At 54.5% G+C, this 21,615-nt stretch overlaps 5 protein-coding genes across 5 annotated transcripts; 3 read left to right on the top strand and 2 right to left on the bottom strand.

The window, feature by feature from the left end:
• Positions 1–815: 815 nt before the first annotated feature.
• On the top strand, positions 816–2,740 carry INS49_006673 (uncharacterized protein; the record flags this gene model as incomplete). Its single annotated transcript, XM_043167443.1, has 2 exons — positions 816–2,614; positions 2,668–2,740. 2 exons carry the CDS (start codon positions 816–818, stop codon positions 2,738–2,740), a joined length of 1,872 nt encoding a protein of 623 aa, XP_043028587.1.
• Positions 2,741–3,078: 338 nt separating this feature from the next.
• On the bottom strand, positions 3,079–4,365 carry INS49_006672 (uncharacterized protein; the record flags this gene model as incomplete). The annotated part of the gene is made up of 1 exon (XM_043167442.1): positions 3,079–4,365. The coding sequence occupies one exon, from the start codon at positions 4,363–4,365 to the stop codon at positions 3,079–3,081; it is 1,287 nt and encodes a 428-aa protein (XP_043028586.1).
• A 1,296-nt stretch (positions 4,366–5,661) lies between these two features.
• INS49_006671 (uncharacterized protein) lies at positions 5,662–6,105 on the top strand (the record flags this gene model as incomplete). Its single annotated transcript, XM_043167441.1, has 1 exon — positions 5,662–6,105. One exon carries the CDS (start codon positions 5,662–5,664, stop codon positions 6,103–6,105), a length of 444 nt encoding a protein of 147 aa, XP_043028585.1.
• Positions 6,106–7,580: 1,475 nt separating this feature from the next.
• Positions 7,581–8,406, bottom strand: INS49_006670 (uncharacterized protein; the record flags this gene model as incomplete). The annotated part of the gene is made up of 2 exons (XM_043167440.1): positions 7,581–7,931; positions 7,978–8,406. 2 exons carry the CDS (start codon positions 8,404–8,406, stop codon positions 7,581–7,583), a joined length of 780 nt encoding a protein of 259 aa, XP_043028584.1.
• Positions 8,407–10,006: 1,600 nt separating this feature from the next.
• On the top strand, positions 10,007–16,380 carry INS49_006669 (uncharacterized protein; the record flags this gene model as incomplete). The annotated part of the gene is made up of 20 exons (XM_043167439.1): positions 10,007–10,281; positions 10,414–10,426; positions 10,485–10,677; positions 10,737–10,766; positions 10,864–10,907; positions 10,968–11,004; positions 11,063–11,187; positions 11,262–11,353; positions 11,644–11,680; positions 11,741–11,877; positions 11,962–11,981; positions 12,209–12,230; positions 12,317–12,352; positions 12,409–12,414; positions 12,816–12,832; positions 12,904–13,266; positions 14,377–15,429; positions 15,504–15,727; positions 15,814–15,910; positions 15,980–16,380. 20 exons carry the CDS (start codon positions 10,007–10,009, stop codon positions 16,378–16,380), a joined length of 3,222 nt encoding a protein of 1,073 aa, XP_043028583.1.
• Positions 16,381–21,615: the final 5,235 nt, after the last annotated feature.

Genomic DNA, 21,615 nt, shown 5'->3' with positions numbered 1-21,615 from the left:
GTCTACGCCAATTTCGCACATTGTATATCGCACAACTCGTGCTCGGCCTCCGGTTCCATGATTTCGTGCCGGACCACTTTGTCTATCGTAAACGTGCCTCCCTCGGGTTACCGATCTCATCATAAATCGTGTTGGTGAGTATATAAAGGCCTGGCCAAATTGATACCAGCAGTGCGTGCGTGCTAAGCACAAACTCAACTTAGCCCTCGATTCCCTCAGGATGCCGATGTAGAGAGGAGGGCCAATTGGTACCAGCACGCGTAGGTGGGTTGGAACAAGAACGGAGATGGTTAGTAGAGCTTCTCCCGCTCTAATCACGCGTCTCGCCCAAGTTGGTAGGATTTTCGTGCTGCCACGAATCGAAATGCGCGGGTTTTATTGCTCGGATCTGCAAGAGTTCCAACGTCGCTCTTAGGCCAGGCTGAAAACGGTCGAGGCTCAAGGTCCCGGCACGTTTAATGAGTACTTGCGAGCTTTCCTCAACGCACCGAAACCCTGTGGTGACCGCATGGATGCGGAGGTACTCGTTAACGCCTTGGCCCCTGATTGAGTAGGCATGAGAGCTTGGCACCAAGCCCTGCCCTCAAGATCCAGGGAAATCCAGCTTTCATACATGAAGGCGCAACTTGTCCCTGGCTTATCTATCTCCTCACCTCCACAATTGGCCCCGGGCGCGGAATCCAAAGGCATAGAGCTCCCAATGCCACCATCTGCCCGCGCATGTCACACGGAGGCTGCCCTTTCGCTCCGGACCGACAGAGGAACTGGGGGTCGGCCTGCTGCGCTCTGCAGATTGAACTGAGACAGTCTGGAAGATGCGACCGCGACAGATCCTCACCCTCGGGGCGATTGTGCTCGCGTTTTTCCTGACCTACACAGTGCTGCGACTCGGTGCATCTCAACAGCCCAAGCTCACACCAGATCCCCCGGCCTCGAAACCAAACTCTGCAGATACCCGGCCGGCACACGCACACGATGGCGACAGCTCCAGCGACACAGCCGCAGACGGTGATGCGCCGACCCGCATCAAACACAAGCCAGCCCCCGGCGGCTCACACCCCATGTGGCATCTCATCAAGGATGCTGAGACGAAGCTCGAGGAAACAAAGGTGCGACAGTCGAAGTCCTTGCAGGAGGCCGTGACCGAATACCGCAGGCGGTATGGCATCCCGCCCCCGCCCAACTTCGACAAGTGGTACGAGTTCGCTACAAGCAAAGGTGTACAACTCATCGACGAATTCGACACGATCCACGAGCTGATAACCCCCTTTTGGGGACTCAAGCCGTCTACAATACGCAGCCGCGCCTCAGAAGCACTCGGGTTCGCAAATGCGTTGCTGGGCGTGCAGATCCGCCATGGCAAGATCACCAACCTAGAGGGCGGGGGAGATTGGCAGCGCGACGCTACCGAAGGCATGATGCGGCCATTCATAGAACATCTTCCCAACATGGACTTGTGCTTCAACATCCACGACGAGCCACGGGTGGTCGTGCCGCATGACGACATGGTGCGGCTCGTGGACGTGGCCAAGAACAAGAACATGAAGGCTGCCAACGCCGTCGCACACCCGCGGAACGAGTTCACCAAGAAGCCCAAGGGCCTCAACGAAGGGTCGCACTTCACCGAGACGAAGCTCACACGCTTCAACGTGTTCGCCCACCAGCCGACCTGGACCCACTCGCGCATGTCGTGCCCGCCCGACAGCCCTGCCCGCGCGATCGAGGAGTCGGAGCGGATCGACGACGTCGAGAAGTACGGACTGGGCGAGCTGGGATTCGTGTACAACGAGACGGCCATGGCAGACATATGTTACTCTCCCTCGCTAAGTGAGACATATGGGTTCTTCGACCGGCCGAATGCATACAACATCGTGCACGATCTGTTCCCTATCTTTTCGCAGTCCAAGATCTCATCGTACAATGATATTATATACCCTTCTCCATGGTACTGGTACGAGAAGGTGAGCTACGATGAGAAGAAGGATCAGCCCTGGGACACGAAGAATGATCAGCTGTACTGGCGCGGGTCGACCACTGGCGGGTTCTCTCGGAACGGTGGGTGGAGGCGACAGCACCGGCAACGGTTCGTGCAGAAAATCAATGCCGCGGATCAAGCCAAAATCCTCGCCAACCGCGGCGACGAGTCCCACCCCAAATGGGATGTCAAGGAAGTGCCGAGGGGAGACTACAAGGACATCATTAGCGTGCAGTTCTCGCACGTAGGGCAGTGCGACCCGGGTGACTGTGACGCGCAGAAGGAGTTCTTCCAGGTGACAAGCCGAGTCGAGCAGCAGGACGCCTGGCAGTACAAGTACCTCCTGGACATTGACGGAAACGCCTTCTCGGGGCGGTTCTACGCCTTCCTGAGGAGCAGGAGTCTCATCTACAAGTTCTCGATATTCAGGGAGTGGCACTACGAGTGGCTCAAGGGGTGGGCACACTACATCCCGCTGAGCTTGCAGGGCGATGAATGGCTCGAGTCCGTGCGTTTCTTCGGCGACGGGGACCTGGGCAAGAAGGAGGCAGAGAGGATTGCGCTGCAGGGACGGGACTGGGCGAACAAGGTGCTGAGGAAAGAAGACATGGAAGTCTGGTTCTTCAGGTTACTGCTGGAGTATGTCGACCCTTTTTCCTGTTCTCGTGGATATCATGCTAACAGTTTTTCAGGTACGGCCGAGTCATCGACGACGACCGCGAGAATATTGGGTTCTCTTTTGGTGCGCCGCCCGCAACGGGGTAGCGGCTGCCACGATGCATATCCCTCTACTGTAGAACTCTTCGAGCCTTTGACATACCTATAAGGTTGTAATAATTCCTTGCGGACGGGGACGTTCGGCATAGGCATGGGCGTTTTGATTGTGGCGGGTCCAAGCTGGTTATACACGACCAGATGTAGTTCTAGTTGAATCATAGAGTGAATGCCTTGTAGACAGACCATAGCCAAGCAAGCTTTCGAGTTCTGCAAATAGGAAGCGCATGTTATTCGAGTGCCAACATAACTCCTCCACAAATGTATCTACGTCGTGCTCGAGGTGTTCATACTCAAGGGGGTATCGTATTATGCAATGGCCAAGACTTCTACTTGGACTTGGGCCGTATGTCATCATACAAGGTGTCGATGACTTGGAAGACCATGGTGACGTCCTTCATGACGCGCTCGTCTGCCTTTTCCCTACCTCCAAGTTTCTGCTGAACCTTGTCGGGATGCCACCGCACTCGCTGCTCCTTCAACTTCGCCGCAAATTCCTTTTCGCCTAGGGTCTCCAGGTCCAAGCCCCTCACGAAGAAGGCCCGGACCTCCTCCTCATCAACATCTTTGCGCCTCCCGCTCTTCGTCGGCCAAGAGATCTTGTCCGCGCCACCATCCCAGCTCTCCCACCCGGTGCCGTAGTCGCGGAATCGCTCCGCCCACTCCCTCTTCCTCCTCCTCTCGTCCCCGCGCTTCAGGCTCCTCTCCACCTCCCGCTGGATCCTCCTCTCCTCCTCCATTCTCTCCTCGGCCTCCCTGTCCCGCCTGGCCCTTTCTTCGCGCCTCTTCGCCCGCTTAGCCTTCTCCTCCATGAGCCCCGCGTGGGTCTTCTCCCACATCTTCTGCCGCACGTACGCCGCGTACTCCTCGTCCGTCATGCGCTCCAGCTCGCCCGTCTCCCGGTTCGGCACCTCCTGCGGGTAGATGTGGATCGGCTGGCCGTAGATGCCCTCCCAGTACGCCGCGCCCTCGTCGTCGGCCATGGCGTCGAACAGGGACTCGCGGAACGCGGCGTCTGGGTCGAGCGCGGGGCCGCCCTCGTCCGCGAAGCCCTGCGCCGGCGCTGCATCCTCGTCGCCGCGGCGCGGCCTCCTGTGCCGCGGCCGCCTGTGGCTCCGCTCGGAGCGGTGGCGGCTCCCTGCCCGGCTGCGGGGTTGCTCGTCATCCTCGCCGTCGTGGTCGCGCCGGGAAGAGCGGTGGCGGCGGTGGGGCCGGGTCTCGCGGTCTGGCGAGGCTGATCTTGGGGCCCGCTTCGACTTGAACCGGAACTTGGTGCGCCTTTCGCGCAAGTGTTCGTCGGCGGCGTCTTGGCCCTGCGCGGGTTCTGTCGGTGGGGTGCCACTGGCGGCGTCCATGTTCACCGCAGCGGGCCGTAGTTTTGAGCTGACATGCGGTACGTTGACGCCTGTGGCCGGCAGGTTGATGGATGAGAACTTGGGCGGCCCAAGGTTGATCGAGAAGTTATTGGAGAAGGTCGAGGTGAAGCCCGGAGATTGGAAGGTCGACTGGAAGGTTGACGAGAATGGCGCAGATGCTGTCGGGCTTTGTGTGTTTGCAGACAAATTCGAGAAGCCTTTTGATAACTCGTCCACGGCTGGGGTAGAGGGCTGTGGCATATTCCGATGTTCAGAGGTTGGATGCGATGTCGCCGCTGGTTGCCTGCTAATTATTTAGAAGTTGGTTGCAGATTGCCAAAGCTCTTTGAGAGGTGACGTTGGTGGGGGTTGGAGTGACGGCGGCTCAGGCTGGGGTCCCTTGTCCATGCAGGCCGCCCTGCCGCCCCAGCTTCTGTGGCAGACGACCATCCATGTACTTGCTCACGGGAATAGCAACGGTTGCACCTGTCACCCGGAATGGGTTCTGCAATGCACACAATGCTGACACCTACGCATCGGACCTATCAACTTCACACAGCTTCAGTGGTCAGCTTGAGAGCAACACCCGAGCGCCGTCCGCTTCACTTGTTCGTGTCAAGTCTGCGGGATGTTATTTGCGTGATCTGTCTCGTCACGACGAAACTCCATCCTCATACAGCACCGTGCCTATCACAGCCATCTCACATGTCAACAGAGAAGGTGGCTCGCCCTCGGCCCAGTAAAAACAAGGATAAGTTCCATCATGCGTGCAGCGGCGTTGGTCACGGGCTCTCGAGGACAAACTAAACCCGCTGGTCAACGCCTCTGTCTGCTGGCCCGGAACGGAGGGAACACCACTCATGAATGCCGACTCCAAGGCCACAAACCAAACACCAAAGTGTAGTATTTGATGATTCAACGTCTCGTGTTTGATACCAAGGAGGTTTTGATTGATCCCCATGGGATATTCATGATGCCCGACACAGTTACGTATACTATGATATCCAATCCGTAGTCGATCCAATGGGCGAACTCATTCCGTTAAATTTTGGCATCCTCATCTCTCTTGCGAAAGAAGCCTTTTCTTTCTCCTACCCTGGAAAAACTTTCTCCTCTGGTCTTGATTGACAGAGTCTATCAACGGTTGGGCTGTACCTCCAGCGATGCCGAGTCTTGTTTGATCACTAATACAACCGGAGCCTCGGTCACATTCACAACTAATCATACACAGAAATCCCCGCTTCCAATGGACTAAGTTTCAAGCTGCAAAGCGGCATGATCCGACAATTCGGGGAATTAAGACGAAGCAAAATGCAATTGCCGGCGGAGATGATACGTCTTGCTTGCTTCTTGGTGTGTTCTTGCCCTTGAATCTGCTACGCATACACGTCAACCCGCCTGGCTGCCATGATTTATAGATGGACATCATTTCTCCAAATATGTAGCCGGTGAACTCGAGCGTCTTCTGTCTTGACAAAAAATTGGCCTCAATATACTCGTGCTTAATTCACCGTCAGTCAAAAGATCAGAACACACATCTCGACCACCACCGCCACTATGCCTCTCTGGACTTTCGGTCACTCCGCCGGCGCCTTCACTGCTGAAGAGAAGAAGGACTTGGCCGAGGCAATCACCAAGCTCTACGCTGACAGCGGGCTGCCTGCTTTCTACGTCAACGTGCAGTTTATCCCCCTCGCGGCTGACGATCTGTGGTACGGAGGCCACCCTCATCCCAAGTTTACCATGATCTCCATCTATCACGTAGCCCAGAACGTGGGCGAATTCCCAGAGGAACGCCAACAGGCGTTTCTCCGAGCGGTAGATAAGATCCTGACTCCAAGGATGACTAAGAAGGGCATGGGCTGGGAGTATTGTGTGATGGAAGGCTCTCGGAAGTTTTGGAAGATCGACGGCATTGTGCCTCCTCCCACTGGCTCAGAGATGGAAAGAATGTGGTTCAAGCACAACAAGCCAGTTCCATCACCCGAGTCCAAGTTGTAAGCCCCGCTGGCATTGGGACACAGTATCATGGCTGGCCCCGTGGTTTTCTATGAGCTCGGTCCCTAGTTGGGCGGTGAGGGATGCACACAGCAAGTTGTGGACACCAGATGGTAGCTCGCCGCTAGCATTCCCAAAATTTGTACTAAATTCTCATTAGTATCATGCTATAGTTTGATATCCTCTTTACAAGTGCTTCCAGTCATAAACAATTGAGCAATTTGGCATTTAAAAGCCCTTGGACTTTCAAGCCAAACCCTACCCAACACTTGGCTCTGTCCAACAACCCACCTGCACCCATCACACTTTGAATACTTTTAACCCTGCTCCTCACCTTATCATGACGCCTCAAGAAATTTCAGGACCTGGAGAGGTTTTGATGCTCTATGCCAACTTCTTTGTCATATGCATTTCGGTGATCCTCATCATGAATTGTATCGGAATGTGTGTGGCAATGTGCAAGGGAATTATCCCAATGTTGGCACCTCCATATGAGCCAGCGCGAACGACAACACTCGACACCAAATACACAGAAGAAAAAGCAGTTGAACCAGTGCATTCATGCAAATGCCCATGTCACTTATGCAAGTGTTCATGTCACGAACTTGGACACCCTCAGGATCCATGTCAATCATAATTGTGGTTGCAGCACCGTCCCTCAGTCACCGGAGCTAGAAAAGCTCATTTACCTGCTTCATACATCTCCATCTACCCAGCATCTGATTATCCAGCATGCGAGGCAAGTTTCTCTCCATCTTAGTTCCTTTTAAGACTTCCGATCTATTCTAACAGGCTTGAAGGGCCATTCGAGGAAGAGCGAATCTGGGCTCTGAAGGAATATGGACACGAGAGGCCTTCCGACTACTGAGGCAGCCTGCTGAATGATGTTGAAGCATACGCCATGGATGAGCCATGCCATGACACACCTGAGTAGTTCTCACCTTCAGCCCGAGTACCCAAGATGCTCTGCATCCTTCGTCGGTCACATCCCAGCCTTTTTTATGGAGATCGTAGATTCGCACCTGCAAAAACGGAGGGTACACCAGAACATCACGCAGGCCTAATTCGCCCACCCACATCCAATACCCACGCGCCCAAGTCGAACTAGGCGTGTAAGTTAGGTGTGTACGTATTGGGTGTGTAGGTATTGGGTGTGTAGGTGGGTGTTGGGTATGGATGTTAGGTGTAGGTGTTGGGTGTGGGTGTTGGGTGTGTAAACTCTTACGTGGTTTAAGGTGCTGTGGCGATCAGCTCACCATCCTTTGCCTTCTCGTCCAGAACCTGTTGGACTGAATACACTAGAGGGTGAAAGCAGTCACTAATCACGCTACGAGAATTCAGAGCTGGACAAGATCCAAAGAACGCTTCACGTCACATAGCATAGCTTTCATGATAACGTATAGAGAGCTGCTTCCTAAATCCTGGACTGCTCTGGTACCTGAAATGCTCCTCCGGCACTCCAAAGCAAGGGCATCCGGTTAAAACCTGTGCGGATAAAGCTTGACCATTTCCCCGTACAGCTCTTGCGGGTCCTTGGGAGACTTCCTAAGAAGATCTCCCCAGTCGAGGAGATATTTCTTGGTGTTGACAAGGTGCCACGCCGCGTCTGGCTCCTCTGCCTTCTTGTGACCCGCGACAACATACACCGGATCCAGGGCCTGGACGCGCTCCACTGCACGGATCCACTCTTCCCGCTTGACCTTGGTGTTCGCCTCAAGGAGCATCTGGTGCACCTCGCCGTAGACGACATCACCGCAGACCGCAAGCCTGAGGTCTGGAACCCAGAGAACGGTCGAGTCGTATGTGTCCGAGTGCCCGACCTCAATAGCCTTGAAGAGCCAGCGCCCTTCCAGCTTGAACTCATTGCTGTCTGACAGGGCTACCGGCTTGGTTATGGGTGTAGATCTGGCCGCCGGGGAAGAAAGTCTCCCAGGTGTTGGGGAAGTAGTCCTCACTCAGCTGTTGCTCGACGTGTTGGATTGTGGCCTTGGTAGCCACCGCAACCGCCTCGGGAAAGCGCTGAGTGAGCTGCGACAGGCCTAAGAAGTGATCGGCGTGGCCATGAGTGATGTAGATGTACGAAAGCTTCCTGCCTGGTGCTATCTTCTCAATCCAATCAATCAACTGCTTTGTCTGGTCGATGGTGGTGGGGGTGTCGACAAGAACGGCTTCGGCATCCGAGTACACTAAAGTGCATGAAATCGGAGACCAGGTGTTTCCTTCCTCGATCCCATTGACGAAGTCAACACAAGGAATGGGGGCTGCAACGTGGACAGCGAATCTCAATGGGGACTGAGTGGCCATGTTGGCTTCAGGATATGGGTGAGCAAAGTGTCTTTGTTGGGTACAATTTGAGAGCTGGGAAATCAATATTGTAGTTGTGGAAGAGAAATTCACTGCCGCGCTCAAGCCTATATTTGGTATTTGATCAGACCTGCGCGGTCAGTACAGGCCAGAACCGCAGTTCAACGCGCTGCACCACTGAGGAGCAAAGTCAAGGTAGCAGTGGTAACTAAGAATTATGTTATTACTGACCCTCCTCCATCCGCGGTACGGGAGGGCCTAGTTTAAAGTTCTCGGGGTTGTTGAGTAATACAAAATCATACAACTACCAGATACTACACCACGAGGTCAGCTCTAGAGTATCATCATAATTGACTTCAAGTCCCCACAATCCATGTGCCGCATCTGCTGTCTGATGCGGCGCCAAAAGTTTAATGAAACTCTGGAGCCATAGACAGCGTCCATCTTACCAGCACGGTCATTTTCCATGGCGAAGACGCTGGTGACACTAAATCTCAGACGCTTTGATGTTTATTGACGGAGAGAATATCGAGCGCGACATCGCATCTCAGCCAGGGTTCCTATGAGACAATATGCAGTTTTACAATAACTCTGCATTACACGCTCACAGGTACGGCTACGATGTTGAGTATGCCGACTTGCCTGTCAACCAAAATGCGCGGCGCCAAATGTATTCATTTGATCGACGTAGACAGTAGATCTGCACGAACGCGACATGTCCATGAAAAGATATTATCTCGTGAATGAACATCGGTACCCTCTCCTGAGAATTTGGGGAGTTGTCAGCCATCCCGATGCCTGTGGGTCCACGAATTGCGGCGCGGTCCGTGAATACCGGAATTGCAATTCCCATGTTCAATTCTCATGTAATTTAATGCATTTCGATGTCGGGGGTGCAATGCCAGTGTACTTCTGCTACCTAACTGCATAGAATTTACCACTCCTTCCATGTAATTCCTCTCCGTGTCCGGAGCAACCTGATCGAATTCTATGGCGAAAGAACTCTGGGTTCGAAGCGGGCATAGTCATGCCGCTAAAGTCAAGACGACTTCACTTGCTCTGCCAACTGGAGCACGAGATTTGTCCATATCTCTGAACGAGTGTGTTACGCGTCGGATCAAGCCCAGCGGTCCTTATTGCCGTGTGATGTTACATTCTGGACCCCCACGGCCCGACTAATAGTCCCTGTACATTCATGTGTGTGATATCTTCAAGTTGTTGCGTGCTCTTAGCTTCACTCCCCCCAGGTCTGGAAGCAGGCCTTGGCAAAGCTGGTGCACCAATCACCCCGCTATCAAATGCGCGAACCATGATACCAGCATACCGAATATCGCATGGCCTGCATAGATCTCATTTTGGTCCACTATTGCATGTTGCCGGATAAGAAATGGGATGTCAGAGTATGCGTACCAGGGTCGTTGGTCGAAAGATAGGCAAGGAGGTTTTCCGGGGAGGATTGCTGCCACCAGTTGATGGATGACTTCGACTGTGGTATAACTTGTAGTGGGCTGCTTCCCCGAGGCCACTTGACTTGGCTCTCAAAAAGCGGCGGCATTTGCGGCGTGTTGTTGTGATCAGATCTTTCACATTTGTTAGCAAAATGGCTACTACCGCGAACGAAAAAACGCCTGCCATATCCAATGTAACATTGAGCGATGCCGATGAAAAAGACGATAAGGCACCAAAGGAGCAAACGGCTTCACTCGATGAGCCACAGTATGATTTCGACTCGGAGGAGTTCTCCAGCATATCAGATCTCGTTCGAAACGTTGTCAGCTTCGAGGATGATCCAACATTGCCTACTATAACGTTCAGATCGGTGCTTCTTGCCTCTGTCTTTTGTATCATCGGGAGTGTTGTCTCCCAACTATCATAGTAAGTTTTCATTTATAGAACTAACCAAGAGGAATGGCCTTGTAATGTCCCAAGACGAAGAATTATGCGTTTTCTTTTTTTTTTTATCTATTGAGTCTGCACTGGTCACTGGCTAACTCCGACATTCTTTAGTTTCCGAACAACAGTAGGTCGCAACTGAACTGCGACACTTCAACGCGTGGATGATCGCTGACTTTGACAAGAGTGCTGTCTTCCCCGTATTCTTCGTGATATTGGTCTCGCAGCCTCTCGGTCGACTCCTTGCCCGCGTACTTCCAGACTATAGGGTCCCGTTAGGCCGATTCTCGTTCACGTTGAACCCGGGACCGTTCTCCATCAAGGAGCATGCTATCATAGGAATTGCTGCAAATTCGGGCAGCCAAGGACAATGGGCTAGTGAGTGTCTACTCCGATGGCCCATGACGAGCATGAAGAGTGGACCTGACATCTTCCAGCGTACCTGCCAACAAATGCGAGCCTTTTCTGTACGCTTCACGTTTTTCCCGCTTTGCCATTCACGGGTCAAACCATGGACTCCACCGGCGTTTCTTCGGCTATGAGACTGATGATTCAACCCGCTAGATGGTCTGACGATGAACCCAGCTGTCTCTCTGTTCTTCGGTTGGGTGAGTTCCCGGGAAAGAATTGCGCGCTCTGGAGCGATATGATGCTGACTCGAAGACCAGGGCGCTTCTTTACTGGGGTTCGCGTTTGCTGCCATGGGTTTGTACTTGAGAGCCCTGTATCTGGACTTTGAATTGCCTGCTGATGAGCAGAACAGTCCGCATAATCCTGATTGATGACCCAGAGTTCATCTTCCCACCGTCCCTGCAGCAGGTCACATTGTATCGCAGCATGCAAGGTACTTCGGAGCTGCACTCTGCTCTAGCCAAGAATAAGATGAAGGTCAGTCCGAATGCATCGAACTTGTTTTCCGCGTGCTTAGGATCAGTTGTGAAGGTTAACAATTTGTGGTCCAGATGTTCTACATAGTATCGACGGTGACTTTCGCCTGGCAATTTCTTCCTGAGTTTGCATTCCCAATGGTGGCAGCTCTGGCACCGCTCTGCTGGTTTGCTCCCAACAGCCACAAAATCAATTTCCTCGGATCTGGTAAATGAGGCATCGGTCTGCTGAATATCACACTCAACTGGTCCAACATAACTTCTACTGTTATCACTTATCCGTACAGGTCAGTCGCCCATCCCTTGATATAAGTTATAATCATCACCTGCAGAAAGTCCTTGCCGAATTTTGAAAATCTTCCCATTTCCGGGCTGGAGGGGATGAGACACAGACGACCTCTCAAGACTACTTCAGAGTCTCTAGGAACGAAGTTCACTGACACATGCTGCTGAACAGTGTCCAACTCGTTATATTTGTCGCCTTTGCTATAACCGTGAGTCAACAATGTATCCCATTTTTTCAGGATACACCAGCTAACGAGTGCGTCCTGCAGACTTGGATTTTGATACCCATCGCATATTTTGGCAACATCTGGGGCTCGCCTACTTATGATATCATGTCCAACAAACTGTTCACGAAGAACGGAACTTCTTACCCGTTCAAAACTCTGCGTGGGTCTCTCTTGAAACCGTTGCGAGCCAATCTTTCTCGCCGTCTCAGTGTTAGAATCGCTTCCAATGATTCCATTTGCTAACAATCTCAAAGTCTACACAGACTCGAGCGGCAGCCAACAGGTGAACGAAACAAGATATGAAGAGGTCGGCTTATCTTATGCGGGAGCGCAATTTACATGGGGAATTTTCATGGTACGTAATTCGACCTATCTCCGAAATTTGAAGTCCACTTGCTAATATTACGGCGCTTCAGTGGTATGCCTCATATATTTCATCATGTGTATGGGCCGTGCTGTTTCTTGCCCCAAAGCTTCGGCAACTGTGGAAGAACAGGAAAGATCTGACAGCCTTCCGCACTGATCGCCTGAAGTGAGTCAGCATCCATGTCGAAAAAAAGACAGCCTAGGTCATATGTGTCTTTATGGGATAGGACTAACCGGCCTAACCTTATGCAGCCGTATCCAGCAGAGATATCCTGATGTAACCAAATGGTAAGATTGCAGTCTGGTGTTATCGTAGGCAACTTACGACACTGATAATTCTCTAGGGAATGGTTGATACTTGCTGTGATTCCTCTGGGATTACTTCTGATAATTGTGGCTACTGGCTTTGTGTGGATGTCTACGTGGACATATGTCGTGGCTATTGCTTTTGGTGCATCAGCAATGCTGCCCATGAGTCTTGTCTATGCAATTTCGGGGTACTCCATGAAAGTTGGCATATTCAATGAGCTTGTCTACGGCTGTAAGTGGTCTCGTGACTCAAACTTCAAATTCGTGAACTGACTTCAATGCTCCTTTCCGCAGACATGATAGAGGCAAAAGGTTCGAACAGGCATCCTCTTGGACAGCTTGCGTACCGTATTGTGTGTTCCGACTCGCCTGCGCTGCCTTGCACCTGCTAATTGGTCCAATTATTAGATCTCGGGAAACACGTGGTACGACTCCCGAGCAGTGTTGGAGGACCAGAAGGTGAGTCTTCCAATTTATTGATCCATCCGGCCAGTGGACGGCCCAGGATTTCACAAGCTACAACACGGAAGGTATCATGTACGCGCTCGTTGGGCCCAAGAAACTGTTCGCATCTTCGTACTTCAGCCCGGTGCTCTGGGGTTTCCTGGTCGGCGGCGTCGCGCCGGCTCTGATATGGTTCCTGCACCAGAGGTTCCCTCGCGCCCGCTTCGACCTCTGGAACACGACGATTTTCTTCGCGAGCGCGGCTACCTTCCGCGGAAACCTGAGCACCGGCCCCTTCACCACCATTATTGTCGGAACGGTCTTCAATTACTATCTTTACAGGTATCGTCATGTATGGTGGAACAAGTGGGCGTACATTAGTGGCGCTGCGCTGGACACTGGATTCAACCTGAACTTGTTGTTTATCTTCCTCTTCCTTGGCACCACAGGTACGGCGATGGTGAATTGGTGGGGGAACAACACAACCAACACTGAGCGGTGCTTTGCATTGGACAGATAAGCGCAGGGAGTTGCAAAACCCGAACGCTAGGTCACAGAGTCCATAACAGTCATAGGGAAAAGCGCCCGGCGAGTTGCGCTGTGGACTATGCTTCTCTACTTGGGGGGCGGGGAAAGGAGGGGGGATGATCTCTTCACCATAGTTCATAGCAGTTAAGCGTAAAGCTCCGGCCACACTTCCCTGTAACTATCTTCTGTCACGCCCGTAGATTTCAGAATTGAAATCATCCAGACCCATTACTGCATGTTATCACCAGATAACGAGAGTACAATCACACAATAGAGAAGGCTACCCAGAAAATACCACTATAAACGTGGAGTACAGCCGTGACGAGGTAACCATGCATTGACTAATTAGGCGCAAAGTTAAACTTAATCTGGCCTCTCGTTTGCTAGACGTCCAAGATCTGGAATCCAATCGGGTACTAATGACGAGAACTCAGTGCTTGATCCCCGATCACACCTTTTGTTTGTGCCAAGTGCAGATACTTAAAGTAGCCACCGCTGGCGCAAGAGCACCTCGATCGCGCAACTGAGAGGCCCTTTTTGGTTGCCAACTATTGTGTCTTTCTCTGTATAATCTACAATCCACCCCACCGTCGAAGTAGTCTTCAGGGCAGTCTGCAAGTGTGATAGCGATCCGTAGACGGCGATGCGCATATAGACACCGTCGCACACGCAAGACTAGTCTGCATAGACCGGTCAAACGGCAGGCCCCCAAAACTCGATCTTGCCTAGACAATGGTGATCGCATCTTCCAAGACCCCTATGTTTCCGCTCGGTTCCGACTGCCGATCTGACCCTCCAAACCAGTGGGCTCGCGCTGATTGCGGCCCTTTAAGTCCGGATACGTGCTAGCATCCTGACGTCAATCAATCAGAGAGCCATGTGTGCATCATAAACAATTTCTAATCTGACGTTTGGGTGTGAGGCCCGGGTCGTACAAACCGCCGCACCAAGGCTTGATTCTCACCATGGCTGCCCGTCAAGCTTTTCCCGACCCGGCTGCAGGAGACGTGCATGCTGCTGTCGGTTTTCAGATGTTGACAACACCGTCGTTGCTTTTCCATCACCAGTGTACTTTGTTATACTTGACAGCGACGACGAAACCGACGACTGCAGCCTGCATTCGGTTTCGCCCAGCGTGACGAGCATGACTAGCATATCGAGAATCCTCTCCCGGCCGACGGCAAAGCCGTACAGGAACCACCACATCATACACTCCGGGGAACAACCGCCGAATCTCGACAAAGATGGCAACGTCGCCTTCGATGAGGGCGATATCGAGAACCCGCAGAACTGGTCCTTTGCGCGGCGGACCTACATCACCCTCTGCGTGGTGCTGCTGGTCGTCAACGCGACCTTCGCCTCGTCCAGCCCGTCGGGCTGCCTCGAGAGTATCTCCGAGTGGTTCGGGGTCTCGACCGAGGCGGCCTCTTTGACGGTGACGCTGTTCCTGCTGGGCTACTGCGCGGGACCCCTGGTGTTTGCGCCGCTGTCCGAGTTCTACGGTCGGAGGATCATCTTCTATATAACATTCCTGGCGTACACCGCCTTCAACTTCCTGTGCGCCTTCGCCCCCAACTTCGGGAGCCTGCTCGTCGGCCGCTTCCTGACCGGCACCTTCGTGAGCGCGCAGCTGTCCAACGCGCCCGGCGTGCTGGCCGACGTGTGGAACCCCATCGAGCGCGCCAACGCCATGGCCGGGTTCAGCCTCATGGTGTGGGCGGGTCCTGCGCTCGGCCCCGTCATCGGCGGGTTCCTGCAGCTGACCAAGGGCGTCGACGGGTGGAAGTGGAGCTTCTACGTCCTGCTGATGCTGGCTGGGTTCACGGACATAATCCTCTTCACCGTCCCCGAGACGTACGCGCCTGTGCTGCTGCAGAAGAAGGCGAGGCGGATCAGGGCGGCCAAGATACCGGGCTACGAGGATGTCAAGGCGCCCATCGAGACTACGAACCAGTCCCTGGTGCAGATATACAAGATTGCGCTGACGCGGCCCTGGATCATTTTCTTCGATACCATCAGCTTCCTGTGTGCGATATATATGTCGGTCGTGTACCTGCTCCTGTACATGCTCTTCTCGATCTACCGTGAGCCCCGGGGTCCCCTCTACCGTCTATCTCCTTTGAGCCTGGAAATCTTCTTTGCTGACTGTACTCACCAGCTATCGTCTTCCAACAAATGCGCGGTTGGAACTCAGGCGTTGGTGAGCTCCCACTCATCGGCACCGTAGTCGGCGCGGCGATCGGAGCTCTCATTGTCATGATCGACTCCCGTAGCCAGAGCAAGAAGGTCCAGGGTGGCTTCAAGCCGGGGCCTGAGGATAGGCTGCGCCTGGCCATGTACGGCGGTCCCGGATTCGCCGCGAGCATGTTCTGGCTGGCATGGGTACGTCACTCAAGGATCTGTCTTCTCTTCCAACGACAGTCTTTCCTCCAAGGTGCTTGACCGTTTCTAACAAAGTGGATTAACAGAGCGCAAACTTCAACTATGTACACTGGATCGTCCCGACGCTGGCGGGAGTGTTCCTCTCCGCTTCGATGCTGCTTATTTTCGTGTCCTTCCTGAACTGTAAGTGACCATCAACAGACGAACATCCCCCATCTCACACCAAGGAGACTGACCTGTTTGTCCTGACAGACCTGGTCGATGCTTATATCATGTTTGCGGCCTCGGCAATCGCCGCAAACACAGTCCTGCGGTCCGCAGCAGGCGCGGCCGCGCCGTTGTTCACGAGGCAGATGTTCACCGCGCTCGGGGTTGGCGGCGGCGGCTCGCTGGTCGGCGGCGTGGGGACCCTGCTGGCTATCATCCCATTCGCGTTCTACAAGTACGGCAGGAAGATCAGGGAAAGGTCCCGGTTCGCACCCACGGACGTCAAGAATAAGCACCACCACCAGGAGGATCAGACTGATGAGGCTGAGAAGGGGGAGGTGGTCGTGGATGGTGAGGCGGCTGGTGGGGCGAGTGACAGCCAGAGCACGGAGGCCGAGGGCGGGCGAGGGGGAGACTCTGAGGAGGAAAAGAGATTTCGAAACTAAAAGAGTCACACGCTTTGTTTATGTGAGGCCACTTATATTCGTGCGGGAGGAATCTCGTTGATAAATGGCGGATAGCTGGCAGCTGGATGGGCAACGCAGTGTAGCAATATTGTGCATGGATGGAGGCTAGACGCCTGGGTGAGAATAGAAATTGTATATTGTTGTCTGGTCAATTACAGCATAGCGGATTGAATTCCAGACGAGGTCGTCGCAGGAAGCCAGCAAGATGTCATTCATCTTCGCGAATGATATCCTCGTGTTCATTCTCGGGACTAGTAATTGACACCGGAGCCCACCTCGGCGGAACGCTCCGGGATATCGACATCGACACGTGGAAGCATCCGGGCCGAGCTATTTGCCAATAATATACTGGACCGTCTCTGCCTAACAACGGCATTGTTGGGATCTCTACAAGTAGCAAAGTTTCAGTGCCTCTTTGCGTACCCGCAGCTCAAGATGGCGATGCCTTGAGAGATTGGTTCCTCGAGTGGGTCTCTTGGCCCTCCGAGGGCCCACCCCCGCCGGCGACGGAGCACGGGGACGGATGCGGTCCGCGCTCGTGCCGGACCTGCCTATCTAGATAAGATGCAGATCAGCTTTTCCGTCTCCTCCCTTTTCCCTCCTCTGGCTGGCCACCTTTCCAAATCCTGGGCAAATCCGGGGGACGGCCCCCCTGGATTGCCCACACGTGCTGAGCCTAGATTCCTCTCCTTGACTCGGGTTCACATTGCATGCCGTCTGTGCCCGCAAAGCATATCTCACGTTTGAGGAGGCCCCTTTTGGGATTATATCTCCAGCATTTGGACGAAGTTTCGCCGTTGGAGGGTAGGCTGAGGCAGACAAGAGGCTTGCTCGTGCGCAGGTGCAGTCACAGAGTACCTTTGATCTGATGTTGCGTGGCCAGGGGGGATTGCGCCCGCCGCCTTGCGGGGCAACGGGGGGGGGCCATTAGTTTGCCTTGCATTGATCTGCATGCACGACTCACCGCCAACCTGCCCGTGTCTGGCCTTCCAAGGCCGGGTGCCTGTTTTGCTGGCGCTGCTTGCTACAGTGCCTGCTGCTGCTACTGAAAGATTGTTCTCGGCTGCGGGCCATGGTAAACTTGCCACCCGAAGGGGGGAGGAGCTGAGCCGATCGTTGGCCCGCCGGGTCTCTGGACCTGCAGGCGAGTGGACTCTCGCTGGTTTCACCTGGTGGAACAGACTGCCAACGACAATGCCAGATGCCCCTCTGCAAGCAAGACCCGTGGCCCCTCCCCGTACCCGTATGGTACCCGTATGGTACCCGTATGGGTGGGCAGGCCGACAGGCTGTTCCTCACGATCATGCCCGCCTTTCTGCAGTGCCACTGCAGATTATTCGTGAACCCACTTCAGAAACCGCCTCGCCAGGCAGCCAGTCACTGCCCGACACCGACCGACAACCTGCGTTCTAGAACCGTCCGGCTCGGGAGAGTCATGTCTCAGGGCGGAGCGCCGTCGGCGGGAGCATGTGATTTCCATTGTGCTATGGACCGTGGCTGGCCGACGTGGGCCCCTCACAACAGACCATATCCGACGGTGATTGAGCGAGTTGATGCTAACGCTGCAGGGGGAGCAGTGTTTTCCCCAGAGACACGCACAAGCTTCAATGCCAGCGATACGCACAGCCGAATCAGAGGCCCAGACATATGAGGCCTGCGACACGCATCCGGTCTAGAAGCTTCATCCCAGCCCTCGATCAGGCCTGGATGGGCAACGGCAGCTCTCATGACTCCGGGGACGGTACGGCGTGCCACAACACCGCACCACCCGGGTCGAATAAGTTTTTTTTGTGTGGTGATCAAGTAGAGGGAGTGTCACAAAACCTCGTCGCATCGGTTGCTCGGCATAAATGCTGCTTGCTGGACGTGGCCACCCTCTAGAAGCACAATCGATTTCCGAAGATCCGCCGGGCTGGCCAGCCCAGCGGCGTAGATGCCAGCCAGCTAGCTACTGTTGGTATCTAGATATCCACGTCGACCGTGGCGGCGTGTCGCTCGAGCTCGGACGACTCCGAGGCCAGGCTGGCACCACCGCTGCGCGGACTGGCGGGCACTGGGAAACTTTGCGCTGAGACTTACCTTACCGCCTACTCCAGCATCTCTGCCACGAGGGTCGGACGGGTCCTGCGGGACCACCTGGCAACTCCAGGCTGTGGGACCTCCATGAGGCCTCCATGAGGGAACGACTCCACCATCAGCCTAGACTGCGCGTGTGTGTACCTTGCCAGCTTTGCCCGAGGAGCAGCTCAGCTCGGGGGCCGAGGCCGCGTCCCCTAGGCTCCTCTCCCGGGCTGGTGGTGACCACGCCGGGGCCGGGGCTTGGACGCCTGCGGGACCAGGAGACCCACAATATTCCGGCCCCGGAATCATCAAATGCCGGAGCAGAGGTGCCCCAGCCAACGTGATTACATGGGCACCGTGGACATTAAAGGTACATCGCACAGGATGGTCCAATGTCTGTCACTCGAGCACGAAGACAATTTGGGCATACAGACGGCCAGACAGTCGAGTGCGCTGCTACGATAAGGGGTAAAGTGAACTACCGTGCGGCCATGCAAATAAATCGGTCGCCTAATTCGGCTCCCCAGGCGAGATCACAAGTCATTCAGTCCAGCCCAGTCAGCCGGTGTGCTCTGTTAAAAACCAACGCACCCCGACTCCTAATAAGCTAACCGTAACACTAGCCTTTGCCTATCTGCCTGTCGGTCACGCAGCCGAAACATGCGCACCGCACCAACGGGCATGTGCACGTTGGGTAGAATGGGTGGTGCCGACGTAATGTGCATTAACATTATTAGCACGACTCTACTATGTTAGCAAAGCAAACCGGCCAAGCCGACCTGACCTGGAACGAGCGGCCCCCAAAAAGGGTCGGGTCCTTAAACTCGCGCGTGGCCCGCGACCCGTGACCCCGGTTCGGTCCTGAAACACACACACACACTCTGCTGCTACTGCGTAAGGTGCTGACCATCCGACGGGATGGGGGGGGGGGGACAACGCCAGTGGTATAGGCAGCGCAAGGGGGTGGCACGGAGGAACTGTATTCCTGCTGACACGCGGCGAGGCGTCGAGTATATGTCAGCCGACGCCTCGCAGCCGACCGGGGCGTATCCTGTGCCTCCTGTGCCTTGCGCCTGTGCCTGTGCTGTGCCGTATGCCGTATGCTGTTGGTTTGTTTTGTTTTGGTTTTGATTTTGTTTTTGATCTCGATCGGTTGTTGGTGACTTACAACATGTCGCAGTGCATGTGGCCACTTATCAGGCCCGCCCCATTCAACGATGGGCGATACGAAACGAGAGGCTCTCACTCAGAGTGGGCCGACAGCAAGGAAGCCCCCGTCCGTCTCGTCTCGTCAAAGTGCCTTGAGCCCGTCTTGCCCCAGATATCGGCCCCCTCGTCTGGCCGGCCGGGGCAGAATGGGCCCCATCTTTTCCTGCCAACCCCACCTGGAGATTGAACCATCGTGGCTTTGCCTGCTCTGTCGCCGGCTGAAAACAGTGAAAGACTGGCTGGGCTTGCGACTGACTGACCGCGACCTGACCTGAGATGACCTGACTTGGTCGGCCCCGGTGCAACGCATTGCGGGGACATTATGGATGGGGGCGGGTTGGTCGTGCGCAATGCGGTCACGCGGCCCCGAGGCGCAATTTCAATCTCGAAAGGATCCGGACGCAAAAGAGATTCAACTCATTGAACCGCAGCCGCAGGTGTCAGCCAGACCTGCCAGATCGGCGGCCCTGGCGCACTCCATCCTCTCCCCGCCCCGGAGGGTTTTCTACCCGCGCTTGTCGTGTCGTGTCGTACTTGTCCTGTTCGGTTCGGATAGGCAGCGGTAATACAGGCATACACACATGTGCTCACACGTGCCCCGTTGATTGCGATCGGGCAGACTCCGACGGGATTGTGATCGCAAGTCATACCCTCGGCGATCTCGCGACGTAGTATTAATTAGTCCCCGGCCTAATGGAGTGTGCCTCTCGAGCATTGATGCCGTCTTGGTGAATTGCTCGGCAGCGTGATAGACTAATGGTGCGTGGCTGATGATGAATCATCCGCATGATTGGAAAGCAAAGCGACGACCCTGCCTGCGTAGTCCCGCAACAGCAGGGCAACGCCCTTCCGCCCAGGCTGCACTAGAGTAATTACCCTTGGTGTGAGCCAAGGCTTGACCCCGAGGTTGGCTGACGCCCGCCTCGAGAATCCGCTCTCGTTTGGGTCCTGGGGTTTGCGGAGGAACGGGCTTCTGTCCCTCTCCAGCCCCCAGGAAAGGCAAAAAAAGCCCGCGCGCCCCTGCCAACCCCTGTCGAGACAAGCAGCCGCTCTACTGGGCAGCCCGTCGCGCTGGAGCAGCAAACGAAGAGGTAGGCAGAGATGAATCATACCGACCCGAGGAAACGGGTGCTACGTTATTCGCGAATGCGAGCAGGCGGCCGGGAGCTGGGATGGCAGGGCGGGACTTGGGGGGGTCTCGCAGCGCGCGAGGAGCCCGAGGCGAGCCTAGGCCGTACGTGGAAACTTGAATCCAGGTACAGCAGGTACCTTACCCCAAGTACACGCCCAGTCATGTCAAAGTCAGTCAGTCAGTCAGTCAGTCGCCCTAATCAAATCAATCTATCAATCCGATCTCGGCACGAGGGGTTCTCGCGATTGTGTCATGGTTCGCAATCGAGCCCTGTGATCAGCAGTGGGCAGGCAAGGTTAGACTTTTGCTCCTGCATTGCAATCGCCTGTCGCCATCGTCATGTTGCAACAGTGTTTTGCTTACGGGCGCGAATCACTTTGGAGGGAGAAAGTCAGGCAGGTTTCAAAGATGTTTTTGTTCTGGGTTGATTGTTGTGCTTATGTAGTAGAAGTAGGGGGATTTCCGCCTTGTTGTGCCACCACTGCCCTTTGTGTGCTGTGTACCTCACTCAACCTAGAGCTGGATGAGCCAGGGAGCGAGTTGACCAATGCAGCCGAATCCGCAACCCCAAGAAATCCCCCCCTTCGATGCCTCTTTGAGTGGTGACAACTGTAATATGAACCTCCCAATCTGGAGGTAACCCTTTTTTGGTAACCGTGACCGTAAACCATGTGATGCCGAAATGTGGTATCATGGACAAATCTCAACGCCGGTGCTATGCAGAAGTGGTATCAAGTAAAATCGCTGGACTAGTAGGACAGGACGAGAGAAGAATGCAAGGTGGAGGGGGTGCGTGTGGATAATCAGGCTCT

Source organism: Diaporthe citri (genome assembly GCF_014595645.1).
Source record: "Diaporthe citri strain NFHF-8-4 chromosome Unknown scaffold_2, whole genome shotgun sequence".
Classification (NCBI taxonomy): domain Eukaryota; kingdom Fungi; phylum Ascomycota; class Sordariomycetes; order Diaporthales; family Diaporthaceae; genus Diaporthe; species Diaporthe citri.
This window is presented reverse-complemented; position numbering and strand designations above follow the sequence as displayed.